The following is a 15,981-nucleotide window of genomic DNA, read 5'->3' as shown; positions in this document are numbered from 1 at the left end:
TTTCTTCCAGATTCCCAGGTTTGTTAAGAGAGATGCCAGCTTCGGATCAGAATGAAAATAAAGAACTTAATGAGATGCCCCTGCAGTCCCGATTATTGCAATACAGACAGATTCAGAGCAGAAACCCACCCGGACATCTCCCTGCACCTGTAAATCACAACAACCAGTTTTCCAATTTGAATGACAGTAATCCTTCCCTTGAAACCATCAACAATTCTGGCTTTCAGCAGCTTCCTCAGCAACCGATGTATAATCCTGCTTACCCTGTACCGTCAGGACACACGCCACCACCTTCTTCCAAGTACCTGCACCCTGAGGGCTCATGGACGCTTCCTTGTGTGCAACAGAACCACCTGATGGGGCAAAACATGCCGTATGGGGTTTCACAGTTGCCTCATCGAGCAGAGCCACATCCAATAATGTCTCTACAACAACAACAGCAACAACAACAGAACAATAGAGAGGACTCATTTCACCCAGTTTCTGCACGAACAGTATCTGTTTCTTCACTTCACAGCATAGAAAAGGTGAGAATCCTTTTGTCATTAACACCTGATTTAATTCTGCAAATTTTTTTTTTCGGGTTGATTACAGTTGGGAGGTTGGCAGAGGAGCATCTTAATGGCTAATCCCTCTCAACGATTGTGAATATTGATTGGATTATCTCGGGGTGGTTTTCACAAACCAGTCGCAAAGACCTGTGCCAGCCTTGAATAACTTTGTGCATTTGGGTTGATTGTTAGAAAATATCACTTGTGCGATAGAATGGAATATATTTGGCATTGCATTGCGGCACAGTGGCGCAGTGGTAGAGTTGCTGCCTCATAGCGACAGAGACCTGAGTTCGATCGTAACTACAGGTGTTGTCAGTGTGGAGTTTGTACGTTCTTCCTGTGACCCTGTCAGTTTTCTCTGGGTGTTCCGGTTTCCTCCCACTATGCAGGTCTGTAGGTGAATTAGCTGCTGTAACATTGTCCCTTGTGTAGAATAGAATGGGTGATAGTAGGTCGGTGTGGCATCAGTACCTGTTTCTATGGTGTATCACTAAAACTAAAAACAAATTCATCTCCAGCTTTGTATCTGTAGAAGATAACACAGGTCACCTTGCATTTGAATTGACAGCAGTTGAACTTCAGAGGTAATTGAGCACTTACAAGCAATTATGTACATTCCTTATCAAACCTGGATAAAAATATATTCTGGCATCTCATGATTGACTTTTCAGACTCTACTTTGGCTACTGTAACAGGACTATTCACCCACCCGCAACAGCAGCTTCTGCGTCTGAAGCAATCACCATTTCCTTCAAATGTTAAAAATATATAACAATAGCTTTCTTTCTTCAATACCCAATTGAGATTGTGTGAGAGTATTTGAAGACTGGGTTGCCTGCACATATACTGCAGGAGAAATGCAGTTTAAAGGAGAACAAAAGGCTTAGGAGTACCTGCCACATGAAGCATCTTCTATCATACTCTGAAAATAAAGTAAAGCTGAATTTCAAAAAAAAAATTTAAGTGTACTTTGGTTTTGTTTTGAATGCCTGAAGCATTTAGAAGTGGTCATCTTGCCAGCTTCAGTGTAAAGTGCTAATTCTCCTTGAAGTCACTGGAATCAAGAGACACTGTTTTTATCATCTTTGTGACCCTCCTTTAAAAATGCTCCCTATGGAGGGTATATGGAATGAGCTGCCAGAGGAGGTAGTTGAAGCAGATACTATAACAACATTTAAAAGACACTTGGACAGTACATGGAGGTACAAAAGGTTTAAAGATAGGTAGACAAAAATGCTGGAGAAACTCAGCGGGTGAGGCAGCATCTATGGAGTGAAGGAAATAGGCAATGTTTCGGGTCGAAACCCTTCTTCAGACTGATGTGAGGGTGGGGGGGTGGGGGCGGAAAGAAGAAAGGAAGAGGAGGAGCTAGTGGGCTGAGGGAGAGCTGAGAAGGGGAGCAGAAAGTAAGGACGACCTGAAATTAAAGAAGTCAATGTTCATACCGCTGGGGTGCAAACTGCCCAAGCGAAATATGAGGTGCTGCTCCTCCAGTTTACCGTGGTCCTCACTCATGGAGTAGGCCCAGGACAGAAAGGTCGGATTCGGAATGGGAGGGGGAGTTGAAGTGCTGAATGGAGTTAAGGGGGGAGGTAAAGCGACAAGTGTAGCATTTCTTGCAGTTGCAAGGGAAAGTGCCCAGAGAGGGGGTGGTACGGGTGGGAAGTGACGAATAGACCAGGGAGTTATGGAGGGAGTGGTCACTGCGGAAAGCAGACAGGAGAGGAGATGGGAAGATGTGGCAAGTGGTGGGATCATGTTGGAGGGGGCGAAAATGTCGGATTATTTGTTGTATGTGACGGCTGGTAGGGTGGAAGGTGAGGACAAGGGGGACTCTGCCCTTGTTACGAGTGGTGGGGGGAATGAGAGCAGAGTTACGGGGTATGGAAGAAACCCTGGTGAGAGCCTCATCTATGGTAGAAAAGGGGAACCCCCGTTCCCTGAAGAATGAGGACATCTCCTTAAAGGTATATCAGATAAATGCAAACGGGTGGTTCTAGCTTAAATGGGGTATCTTGGTCGCCATGGGCGAGTTGGGCTGAAGGGTCAGTTTCGGTGCTGTGTGGCTATATTCCAACAGCTTATCTTACCCAAAAAGCAAGGTTGTCCATTTGATTCTAGGGTGTTCCCATGATATTTTGGCACGTAGCCCATTCCACGCTTGCTCATTTGCCAAGGTACTGAGCTCTGGAATTCCATCCCTGAACCTCTTTACATATCTACCTATCGCTCTCGCTCTCTCTCTCTCGCTCTCTCTCTCTCGCTCTCTCTCTCTCTCTCTCGCTCTCTCTCTCTCTCTCTCTCTCGCTCTCACGCTCTCTCTCTCGCTCTCGCGCTCTCTCTCTCGCTCTCGCGCTCTCTCTGTCTCTTTTTTGTGTGTTTTGTTTCTGTGAAGTGCCTTGCATTTTCCTGCCATCCCGATGAGGCTAAGCATGTTGAACTAATTTGTATAGAATACATCTCAAATCCAACATAATTCAGTTATTTATTCTGAACAAATAACTCTCACCATGCAGTAACTAAGTGAAATATTTTTGATGACCCACAAACACAGAACGATGAAAGGACTTGTTCATACATCTTTATGTACAGGGATATTGCCAGAGGACAGAATGTTTACACCCTTATTCAAAAACGGGCTTGGGTCAAAACCAGCAGATACAGGCTGGTTCGAGTACCCTGCCTACAGGACAAGTCCTAGAAACAATAATTAAGGACAGAATTTACAGATGCTCGGAGAAGCATGGATTTATTTTTGGAAAGCTTGGCATGGAATTAGTTATAAACAGATTGTTTTTAAATAAGATTTTTTGGTAAAGTCACTGAGAGAATTGATATGGTGTCTATAGGCTTGCATTGAAAGTCACTGTAGACCAAGTGAACCAAAGGGCCTGTTTCTTGTATCTCCAATCTAAACTAAACCTTTTGTATCAGGGGTTTCATTAACATGGATGCCGATTATCACTAAGGTAGTTTTCAAATGTACAGAAACAAGTGTCTTGAACTGTGAGGAAGGTAGTAAACCTTCAAGGAGAGACACAATAAACTGTAGATGCTGGAATAAACTTGAAGTGCTCATGGAACTTTATGGGTCAGGCTGACAAACAACTCTTTGGGCTGGGATCCTCCTTCAGACTTCGAGGTGATGTAGACAAGCTGATGGAATTGGTGGACAAATGGTAGCTGCGAATTGAAGAATATGAAATGTTACATTTTGGTCTGGAAAATGAGCAGCGCAGCCAACAAGTGAAAGTGACACTTGAGTGATCTGGCAGTGCAGCGGTCTCTAATGCAACAATCTAACACACGTTTCACCCTGAATGTTGGAGGAGTTGTGCCAGGGCTCATGTTTCGTTGTCGTGCTCGGGGATTTGCAGAGAAGCCAGACGTTTGGCATCCTCGGAATGCTGCTTAATTTTTTAATCAAAATGAAGGTTTGGTGGGAAGAAGAATTCAGGTGCAGAGAATTGCACTTTTGAACTCTCTTCTATTTGTGGCATCTAGTTCGCATGATGTTGCTTGTTCATCTACCCAAGAGAATATAGTCTTTTAATATCTGCAGATTCTGCCCTGTACTGTTTGAATTTAACAAAACTGGTTAACCAGTTAAACAACAAGACGCATCAATTGTTAAAGGGATAAATTCTGTTGATCACTTTTTTTAAAGAGATGATATTTTGTTTGTTTATACATAATACAGTTACACATGGCCCCACTCACAACATTTTAATTCTATATACAAGTGCTTTTAATGGGTCAATGGTATTTTATTGTCACTTGTACCCAAATAGAGTGACATTTTATTTTTGTATGCAGTTCAATAACAATCCTACATTGCATTGGGCACAATCGTATTAAGTGTAAGATAGTAGGCCGCACTGAGTCAGTACGCAAGATTCGTTACGTTTTAGGCTCCTCCTTGCACCCTTCAAGTCCTTAGTGAATTGTAAATCCCGTATGGACAAATTTCCGTAATACTGGAGTGACTACATTTTATCCATTGTTTTGACTCTCGTTTGGTGCCTCATCGGCTCTTTGTTCTCACCCAAGGAATTCTAACCCACAAAACTTTCCTGTCAGTTTAGGAGTTGTAACATTACAGGGTCTCCTTAATAACCACAAAAGATTAAAACGTGACAATTGCAGTTACTTTTGTTTGGCATCCTCAGCGTTTTGCCCATGATGCCCTTTCAGGAACAAACTGTGGCATAATGTGCAAGATTTTTTAATGTGCAGGTGTGTGACCCATGCCATTTTAACCTGCGTTTTGCCTCGGGCTGTCAGCGAGGTCAGCAGTGAGAGACAGACAGACATGTTCAACCCCTGTATCAGTGTAATTTCTGCAGCTTTGCTTTTAAATTCAATATGTACAGTGCCCTCCATAATGTTTGGGACAAAGACCCGTCATTTATTTATTTGCCTCTGTACTCCACAATATTTGATTTGTAATAGAAAAAAATCACATGTGGTTAAAGTGCACATTGTCGGATTTTAACAAAGGCCATTTTATATACATTTTGGTTTCACCATGTAGAAATTACAGCAGTGTTTATACATTGTCCCCCCATTTCAGGGCACCATAATGTTTGGGACACAGCAATGCCTTGTAAATGAAAGTAGTCATGTTTAGTATTTTGTTGCATATCCTTTGCATGCAAACTGCTTGAAGTCTGCGATTCGTGGACATCACCAGTTGCTGGGTGTCTTCTCTGGTGATGCTCTGCCAGGCCTGTATTACAGCCATTTTTAGCTTATGCTTGTTTTGGGGACTAGTCCCCTTCAGTTTTCTCTTCAGCATATATAAGGCATGCTCAATTGGGTTCAGATCGGGTGACTTGGCCACGCAAGAATTTACAATTTTCTAGCTTTGAAAAACTCCTTTGTTGCTTTAGCAGTATGTTTGGATTCATTGTCTTGCTGTAGAATGAAGTGTAGCACAAATTAGATAGGATTTGTCTATACACTTCAGAATTCATTATGCTACTACCATCAGCAGTTGTATCATCAATGAAGATAAGTGAATCAGTACCTTCAGCAGCCATACATGCCCAGGCCATATCATTGTGTTTCACGGATGAGGTGGTATGCTTTGGATCTTGGGCAGCTCCTTCTCTCCTCCATACTTTGCTCTTGCCATCACTCTGATATAAGTTAATCTTCATCTCATCTGTCCACAAGACCTTTATCCAGAACTGTGGTTGCTCATTTAAGTATTTCTTGGCAAACTGTAACCCAGCCATCCTATTTTTGCAGCTAACCAGTGGTTTGCATCTTGCAGTGTAGCCTCTGTATTTCTGTTCATGAAGTCTTCTGCGGACAGTGGTCATTGACAAACCCACACCCGACTCCTGAAGAGTGTTTCTGATCTGTCGGACAGGTGTTTGGGGATTTTTCTTTATTATAGAGAGAATTCTTTGGTCATCAGCTGTGGAGGCCTTCCTTGTCCTGCCAGTCCCTTTGCAATTTGTAAGCTAATCAGTGCTCTCTTTCTTCTTAATGATGTTCCAAACAGTTGATTTTGGTAAGCCTAAGGCTTGGTTGATGTTTCTAACAGTTTAATTCTTGTCTCATAATGCCCTCTTTGGCTTTCATTGGCACAACTTTGGTCCTCATGTTGATAAACAGCAATAAAAGTTTCCAAAGGTGATGGAAAGACTGGAGGAAAGACTAGATGCTGAGTGCTCTCTTATACCTGCATTAAGGAGGCAATTAAACACACCTGAGCAATTACAAACGCCTGTGAAGCCGTGTGTCCCAAACATTATGGTGCCCTGAAATGGGGGGACTATGTATAAACACAGCTGTAATTTCTAAATGGTGAAACCAATATGTACAAAAATACCCTTTAATAAAATGTGACAATGTGCACTTTAACCACATGTGATTTATTTTGTTGCAAATCTCAAATTGTGGAGTACAGAGGCAAATAAGTAAATGATGGGTCTGTCCCAAACATTGTGGAGGGCACTGTGCAACACTTCAATTTCCTGAACCTGATGAGAGATGGGAAGCCGGCCACTGATAACATCTTTGAAGATTTCTTTGTGACTATCCTGTGTTATATTGTATGGAAGGTTCTTAACAATGCTCAGCAATTCCTTTGTCTTCTTTTGCCTGGATTACTTTGATGTGCTTCATTAAACCTGACTGCATGTCACAATATTTTGTTCCCTATGAGCTTCAACGTTTCTTCAATTGCTCCTCACTTTCACTGTCTGCTTAACCAAATTACTTGAAACACAATCCAGAATTATCAATTATCCCTGGTTAACTCACCCCTTCCCACCCAAACCATCCCCTTCCCACCCAAACCACTCGCTCCCCAGATACCTTCCCCCGCAACTGCAGAAGATGCAACACCTGTTGCTATACCTCCTCCCTCGGTTATGTCCAGGGACCGCGACAGTCCTTTCAGGTTAGGCAGAGGTTCACTTGCACCTCCTCCAACCTCTGTATCCGTTATCGGAGTGGCGGCGCTGCCCTGGCAGCAACGGCTCACCGGCAGTCCCGTTTGTTTGTGTTTTTTGTGTTGTTTATTTCGTTTTGGTTAGTCTAGTTTTTGGTTCTTAGTTTGTGTTTTTGGGGGGGGGGGGTTGAAACGGGGTTTGCAGTCTCTCCCTGCGGGGGAATACGACTTTTTTGTCGTATTCCCCTTCTCTGCTTCCGTCTGCACTGGCCTAATGGAGCTGGCGACCTCGAGGCTCCATGTCAGAGCGGCCGAGCTCGGGGAGGTGCGGCGCTCGCAGCCCGAGGGAGGTTCGGCGCCCATGTCGGGGTGGCCCGGCCCGAGGGAGAAGCGACGCCCAAGTCGGGGCGGCCCGGCCAGAGGGAGAAGCGACGCCCAAGTCGGGGCGGCCCGGCCAGAGGGAGGTTCGGCGCCCATGTCGGGGCGGCCCAGCCCGAGGCTGAAGACGGTACGGTACTCACGTGAGGGTGGCTGGGACGGTGTTCTGGCGGTGGTGGCCTGAGTCCGGGGTTCGGCCGCGGGCCAGCGGCTGCGTCTGCAGGACTGGTGGGCGGTAGCTTCGACCACCCCGGGCCGCGGTGTTTGAGCCGCGGGACTGATTTGTAACATCGCCCGGGGGGGTATCGCCTCAGCGCAGAGGGAGAAGAGGAGGAAAGAGACTGCAGACCTAAGACTTTTGCCTCCATCACAGTGAGGAGATGCTGGGTGGACTCACTGTGGTGGATGTTAATATGTGTTTATTGTTGTTTTTATTGTATTGTATGTATGACTGCTGAAATTTTGTTCAGACTTCGGTCTGAATGACAATAAAGGCTATCTATCTATCTAAAGATGTGAACTCTTATATATCGGCGGGACCAAATGCAGACTGGACGATCGTTTTGCGGAACACCTTCGCTCAGCCTGCATGAACCAACTTGATCTCCAGGTTGCTGAACACTTTAATTCTCCTTCCCATTCCTACACTGACCTTTCTGTCCTCAGTCTCCTCCATTGTCAGAGTGAGGCTAAACGGAAATTGGAGGAACAGCGGCTTATATTTCGCTTGGCCACCTTAGTGGCATGAATATTGATTTCTCTCACTTCAGATAGCCCCGGAATTTCCTCTCTCTCTATCCCACCCCCACCCAAGTCGCAATATCTTCTCATTTTCTCCCTACAAACAGCTTACAATGGCCTGTTTCTTTATCATCGTAAATTTTTTTGCATATCTTTAATTCATTGTTCTTTATCTCTCCACATCACTGACTATATCTCACGTTTTCCTTATCCCTAACCAGTCTGAAGAAGTGTCTCGACCCGAAAAGTCACCCATTCCTTCTCTCCAGTGATTCTGCCTGCTGAGTTATTCCAGCTTTTTATGTCTTTCTTTGGTTTAAACCAGCATCTGCAGTTCCTTCTCACGCATATTATCAATTGGAAGTTTGTTTAGGATGAAAATGTCATTCAATGTCATGGTCCCTATTTTCCAGAGGTCAGGTTTCCAACAAATTAGCATTTGGGTCATCGACATCCACTGTCTTCCACATCACAGCCATTGTGTCTACTGCACTTTGGAAGTTTTACAACAACCTGGATTCGCATTGTTTTTTTGGGTTTTGTCAATTTCCTACACTTTAATGTACATCACCAGGTTCTCCCTGGCTCCCAATCAATCATCATGTCCTTTATGCTTGCTAATCCTCCCCTTCTCTGCCTGATGACCTAGGTTTTTCTTCTTGGCCATACACTGTGAGAGCTAAGTAGCTAACTTTGGAGGTAAGAAGAACTAATCTGTTAGCATTTCTCCTCCCACCACCCCGGATGTGGTGCTCTGAGCAAACACCCTTGCCGCAAGCATTCTGATCCAACTTGGACCGTTGGGTCTAGTCCACAACAATTATTGGCAGTTCAGTGTTATTTGTTGCCCGAGAAAATTACAAATCAAGAGCACAAGTGGCACTCACATTCTGAAGCCTGTTGCCCATTTAATAAGACAACGATTGATCTGATTGTAATATGAGCTCTGTGTTCTCATTGATGTGGTGGACATCTTTGATGTGGTGGACATCTTTGATGTCATCTTGCTAATCAAGTGTCCATTTACCTTTGCCTCAAACATGATTTGTGCCTTTGAAAATAGACACTGTTCTTTACATGGCTATTCCATGTTGAAAAATGGGAGCACTTCAGTATTTCTCTGCTACATGCAGAATATGGCATTGCTCCCAGTTATTGATGAATGAACATTTCTCACGAGATGTCCTGTCCCTTCACTGAGTGATATCCAGACTGCATGCAGCATGTGCACGTCAGCACTCTGGTCATATGGTGGTTGTAAACTCATGGCTGCACCAGGCCAGCAACGTGAAGCAACCAAAACATCTCAACTTTTGGGGATGCTTCGAAAGGGTTTGCATTTCTGAATGCGTTCCCAATTATAAACTCTAATGCAGTAACAGCTTTGCTGAATATGTTTGGCGATGTTGCACATAAATCAGTCTCATAGCACATGATCAAAGAGTGCATCCCAGTTGCAATGGCATGATAGATTGTTGAATTAAATTATGTCTTCCTGGACCTCTGGCTGTGCGTGCTAAATTTAAGGCGTTTGAGCATTTCTGAAGGTGCTTGGTTAAAATGGTTCCATGGGAGTTTCACGCCCTGTTAAGTAGTTTTTCGGATGTTCAATTAACCAGTGTCCAGTAGGCATTCAAACCAACCTTCACCAAAGGTATTGCTTAAAATAGACAATAGGTGTAGGAGTAGGCTATTCGGCCCTTCGAGCCAGCACTGCCATTCAATGTGATCATGGCTGATCAGTACCCCGTTCCTGCCTTCTCCCCATATCCCCTGACTTCGCTATCTTTAAGAGCCCTATCTAGCTCTCTCTTGAAAGTATCCAGAGCACTGGCCCCCATCGCCCTCTGAGGCAGAGAATTCTACAGACTCACAACTCTCTGTGTGAAAAAGTGTTACCTCTTCTCCAGTCTAAATGGCGTAGCCTTTATTCTTAAACTGTGGCCCCTGGTTCTGGACTCCCCCAACATCGGGAACATGTTTCCTGCCTCTAGCGTGTCCAGTCCCTTAATAATCATATGTTTACCCTCTCATCCTTCTAAATTCCAGAGTATAAATGCCCAGCCGCTCCATTCTCTCAGCAAATGACAGTCCCACCATCCCGGGAATTAACCTTGTGAATCTACGCTGCACTCCCTCAATAGCAAGAATGCTCACAGGTTGCTGCAATTTGCTCCCCAACGTTCCTGCCTACTAATTCTACGAATCAGTTGGTGCAGAAGAACTTTTCCATCTCCAATGCTAATTGCTTCCCACATCTTGTCACATCAAGTAACCTTTCAAATGTATCCAGCATGTGCTTGGCTTGCAGCTGCTCCGTGGGTGGTTTAATCACTCATCCCTGGGTCAGCTCCTTGGACATGTCTTCATACAATATTCTCAAACTCACCCAGTCTCGCATTCTCTATGCATTGTTGTATGGCACTTACATAACCAATGTGGAAACTGGGTTCCCTGCATGACTGAGTGTTGAACAAATTCATACAGAGTTGAGGCAGCTTCAGGCAAACACAAAGACCCTCAACGTCTGTGCAGAGAGCACAGTGTGCAACCTGGCACGTTGCCTGTCAATTCCATCCCCAGATGCTGCCTGACCTGCTGAGTCAGAAGGATTTCGGCCCGAAACGTCGCCTATTTCCTTCGCTCCATAGATGCTGCTGCACCCGCTGAGTTTCCCCAGCAATTTTGTGTACCTTCGAGTTCTACCACTACTTTGTTTTGCTCATGCAACTGAGGCCGCAGCTTTAAAGCCCTGTCCCACGGTACGAATTCATTCCAAGAGCTCTCCCGAGTTTGCCCTGATTCGAACTCGGAGATTTACGGTAATGGCCACTCGTCAGTACTCAGGGCTCTCGTGGACATTTTTCAACATGTTGAAAAATCTTCATGAGTCTTCCTGTGCTTACCTGCCGTTAGCAAATCTTCCCGAGTACCTGCCATTAGCGCTAAGAGACGTCCCCGAGCTCCGACGTACCCGCTATGTTCATTCTCCGTGCTTACCACGAGTTTGATTTTTTTTAACTTGGGAGAGCTCTTGGAATGAACTCGTACCGTGGGACAGAGCTTTTAATGCAGCACATGATGACAGGCTGGTAAATGTTTAGTTTAAGGATACAGCATGGAAACAGGCCCACCGAGTCCACGCTGACCATGATCAGCTGTTCACACGAGTTCTGTGTTGTCCCACTTTCTCATCCACTCCTTACAAACTAGGGGAAATTTACAGAGACCAATTACCTACAAACCCACACATCTTTGGAATATGAGAGGGACCCAGAAGAAACCCACGCGGTCACAGGGAGAACATGCAACCTCCGCAGAGACAACGCCCGAGGTCAGGATCGAACACTGGTCTCTGGCGCTGTGAAGCAACGGCTGTACCAGCTGCGCCACTGCACCATGTTGATGTTCAGTTGATGCAAGACACTGATAGCAAACACGCAGGATCTGCAAGCATTTAGGAAGGCCTACATTATGCAGGGATTTTAGTAGCGAATAAAGATGTCTTTCCACAATCTTATAGGTCAATGGTAAATCTGCAGGAAAGAACTGCAGATGCTGGTTTAAATCGAAGGTAGACACAAAATGCTGGAGTAACCAGCAGGACAAGTAGCATCTTCAAAGAGAAGGAATGGGTGACATTTCGGGTCGAGTCTGAAGAAGGATCTCGACCCGAAACATCACCCATTCCATCTCTCCAGAGATGCTGCCTGTCCCGCTGAGTTACTCCAACATTTTGTGTTTATCATGGTAAATCTGCACCTGGTTTTGCTGTTCTTACCCGAGAAATTATGTACCTGGCATAGAGGGATTCACCATACTGGCGCCAGTGTTGGCAAGTTGGCTACGTGAAAACAAATAGAGTTGACCGAGCACGAGTTCTCAGCAGTTTACAGAAATGAAAAGCGATCTTGTTGACATTTACAAAACTCTTTCAGGGTAAATGCAAGCAACATACTTGCCTGTCCAGATGCGTCTGGGCATAAAATAAAGGCTCAGAATAAAGCTAACATTTAGAAATGAGATTTTCTCTCATCCTTTCTTGATTAACTCTGTTTTGTTTAGCAGATTCTATACCATAGCACCATTACGGAATCTAGCAATTTCGAACTATCATTGCTTTTGCATCCTCTATCTTTACAGTCACCTCTTTTAAAACTCTGGAATGGGGAGCGTAAAAGTCAGTACCATAAATGTCTCCACTACAGCTATTTTAATCCCCTTCTTCAGTATCCACCTATCACTTTCCAGGTTTTGTCCCACCGCATCCCTTTCCTAGGTTTCTCCCACCTTACTACAATCAGTCTGAAGAAGGGTTCCAACCCAAAACATCACCTGTCCATTCTCTCCACAGATGCTGCCCTGACTTTGTGCTTTGTCAAAATTCCAGCATCTGTAGTTCCTTGCATCTCTGCTATTTTAATATTAGTTTAAGCTCAGTAATTTTGAATATATAACACACTACCTTGTTTCCATTATCATTCCCCCTGTGTCTGCCTTTATGGGACAATATCTTCATATTGCTGCTCTATTTAAGAATAGGAACTCTTGTTATTTTTAGCGTTTCATGCTGATTTGTTCTCATTCTGTTTTCTGCTGAACAATTTTAATAGCCATACTTTGCTCATTTCTAAAACTTTCTGGAGTCTTTCTGATAACTTTATAAACTTATTTTAATGTGGGACTCTTTAATCTTTCAATTTAGTCTCAAGGAATCATTTATTGTGGAGTTAATTTCTATTAGGTTATAATTTATTGTGAATGTAAAAATGCAAAAGGTCTGATGCCCAAGAGGAATTTTTGTTTGTCTCTCACGGTCGAGAACTTGGAGTCATACAGCACAGAAACAAGCTCTTCGGCCCAACTTTACTTGGCTCATGATCACACGAATGGTGTTTCCAGCAACTTGCGTTTCGTTTCAAGGTTTTTTTCCTGCTATGAATTTTGTACTGACCAATATAAATATTAATATTGTCTTCCTTCTGTCAAATGCTTTGAATTTAGTCACATGAAAAGTGAAGCCCTGGTTTCTGAGAGAATTAACTGGAGTCCAGCAGTTACTGTGAAGATAACTTGTCACCCAAGCTAATACACGGCCTCAGCATCCCCTGATGTGAAGTGGGATGTGGGGTTTCACAAATCAAGGCATTGTTCCAGTTTAGTTTATTGTCATGTGTACTGAGGTACAGTGAAAAGCTTTTTTGTTGCGTGCTAGTTAGTCAGCGGAATGACTACGCATGATTACAATCAAGCCGTCCACATTGTATAGATACAGGATAAGGTGAATAATGGTTAGTTGAAAATAAAGTCCAGCAAAGTCCAATTAAAGATAGCCCAATGTTCTCCAATGAGGTAGATGGTGGGTCAAGGCCGCACTCTAGTTAGTGATGAGATGGTTCAGTTGCCTGAAAGCAGCTGGGAAGAAACTGTCCCTGAATCTGGAGGTGTGCGTTTTCGCACTTCTGTACCTCTTGCCTGATGGTAGAGTGGAGAAGAGGGAGTGTCCAAAGTGAGAATCATCCTTGATTATGTTGTTGGATTTGCCGAGTCAGCGTGAAGTGTAGATGGCATCAATGGAAGGGAGGTTGGTTTGCGTGATGGACTGCGATGTGCCCACATTTCTCTGCAATTTCTTGCACTTGCCCGGAGCTGTGTTGCATCCCGATAAAATGCTTTCTATGGCACATCTGTCGAAGTTGGTGAGAATTGTTTGGGACATGCCGAACTTCCTAAGTCTTTTACGGAGGAAGAGGTGTTGATGTGCTTTCTTGGCCATTGCTTCAATGTGGCTGGTCTGGGACAAGTTCCTGTTTGCTATCCATTTGCTTCTGCTGTAAAGTGGAGATTGTGCTTAACTTGGCTCTGTCGTCGACAGTGCTGTTTTGAAAATTGTTAGTTTGTGAGATGTGGACAGTGCTGGTTCACTTTGTGACGGTGGTGGTAAACCACTGCCTTGTATCCCTGCAGGCATTGTATTGCATGCAATCCCCCCACGGTGCTGATAGCTAAAGAATTCTAAGATTTTAACCAAGCAATGATGAAAGGATGGTAGTCTATTTCTAAAAGGGATGATATATGACTCTTGGGGGACGTATCTGCCTGCTGCACAGATTTGTGAAGTGCTTTCAAAAGGCACGAGACAAGATGCTACTGTGCATCTCTTGGAGAACGCCGACAACATCCATAAATCACAAGTGAATGTCCAATATACTGAATGTGTGGGAAGGAACTGCAGATGCTGGATTACACCAAAGAGACACACAAAATGCTGGAGTAACTCAGCGGGTCAGGCACCATCTCTGGAGAAAAGGAATAGGTGATGTTTCAGGTCGAGACCCTTCTTCAGACTGAGTGTCCAATGTACACATAGAAACATAGAAATAGGTTCAAAAGTAGGCCATTCGGCCCTTCGAGCCTGCACCGCCATTCAATATGATCATGGCTGTATCTGCCTTCTCTCCATACCCCCTGATCCCTTTAGCCACAAGGGCCACATCTAACTCCCTCTTAAATATAGCCAATGAACTTGACTGTACACTTGACTGTATGACCAACAATTCTGTTTCACCACAGAAACAGCTATTCACTCTTAATCTCATCAATGTTGCTATTGATATTCCTCACAAGCTATTTCCCAACGCTGGGACGATTCTTGTGAATCTTTACTGCACCCTCTCAAGAACCTTTGCTTCCTTCCAAAAAAATGATAATCCGAATTGGACTCAAGATTCCAACTGTGCAAAAACTGGCGTTTTGTACAGGTTCAAAATAACTCCCCTGCCTTTGCAGAACACCAAGTGCTGAAGAAACTCAGTGGGTCAGGCAGAACCGCTGAAGGACATCGATAGGTGATGTATTTTCAAGACCCTTTTTTGGACTGACCCCGCCTTGGTATTCTGTCACTATTTATTGATCCCAAATTTCCATATGCTTTCCCCATCCACTCCTAACATGTACATAAATCACAAAAAAACAAAGGCCGTGTAGTCTCAGGTCCCTCTATTCCTTGACGTTTTCTCGAACTGTAAGATTCTTGGTTCTTGTTACACAATTGTCTCTTTTTTTTCCTCTGCTGAAGTGTATCACTGCACACTACTCTGCATTAAAATTTCATTAGCCCTCTCAGCTGTCCAAACATAAAAGCCAGTTTCACATTCTAACTACTCCCTGGACTATTCAAGCTTAATTTTCAAAATACAAGAATTAGGGAAAGAATTAGTTATTTTAAGCACTGGAAGTTTCTGGAATGTATGTTCAACGACAGGGAGCACAGAAATTGTGACAGCTAATGCCACTGCGAGCTATCAAAAATAGTGATGGATTCAGTGATTTCCTATCTTGCTTGGTTGTAATATATATTTGATATTTGTTTAAACTGCTTGCATGAAGTCTCGTCAAGTTTATCATCAACTAAAAATTCTGTAGCGTTGGGAAATGGAAATGTCACACCAAGTACCACGGTGCATGTCAGAACAATTTATGGACATCTTGCAAACAATTTGGCAAATGTTGTACAGTTGTACAGTCCCATAATGTTTGGGACAAGGAACCGTCATTTATTTATTTGCCTCTGTACTCCACAATTTGAGATTTGTAATAGAAAAAAATCACATGTGGTTAAAGTGCACATTGTCAAATTTTAATAAAGGCCACTTTTATACATTTTGGTTTCACCATGTAGAAATTACAGCAGTGTTTATACATTGTCCCCCCATTTCAGGGCACCATAATATTTGGGACACAGCAATGTCATATAAATGAAAGTAGTCGTTTAGTATTTTGTTGCATATCCTTTGCATGCAATGACTGCTTGAAGTCTGCGATTCATGGACATCACCAGTTACTGGATGTCTTTGGTGATGCTCTGTCATGCCTGTGTTGCAGCCATCTTTAGCTTATGCT

General features: G+C 43.8%; 1 protein-coding gene across 7 annotated transcripts in view; it reads left to right on the top strand.

Moving 5' to 3' along the window:
- The window catches only part of helz (helicase with zinc finger), a 187,371-nt gene that overhangs the window by 152,659 nt on the left and 18,731 nt on the right, over positions 1-15,981 (top strand). For all 7 annotated transcript variants that reach the window (XM_033044145.1, XM_033044148.1, XM_033044149.1 and 4 more), the window contains one exon: positions 11-527. In XM_033044145.1, coding sequence (XP_032900036.1) covers positions 11-527 — 517 coding nt within the window. The remainder of the gene's footprint in view (positions 1-10; positions 528-15,981) is intronic.

This window comes from Amblyraja radiata, chromosome 26 (genome assembly GCF_010909765.2).
Source record: "Amblyraja radiata isolate CabotCenter1 chromosome 26, sAmbRad1.1.pri, whole genome shotgun sequence".
Lineage (NCBI taxonomy): Eukaryota > Metazoa > Chordata > Chondrichthyes > Rajiformes > Rajidae > Amblyraja > Amblyraja radiata.
This window is presented reverse-complemented; position numbering and strand designations above follow the sequence as displayed.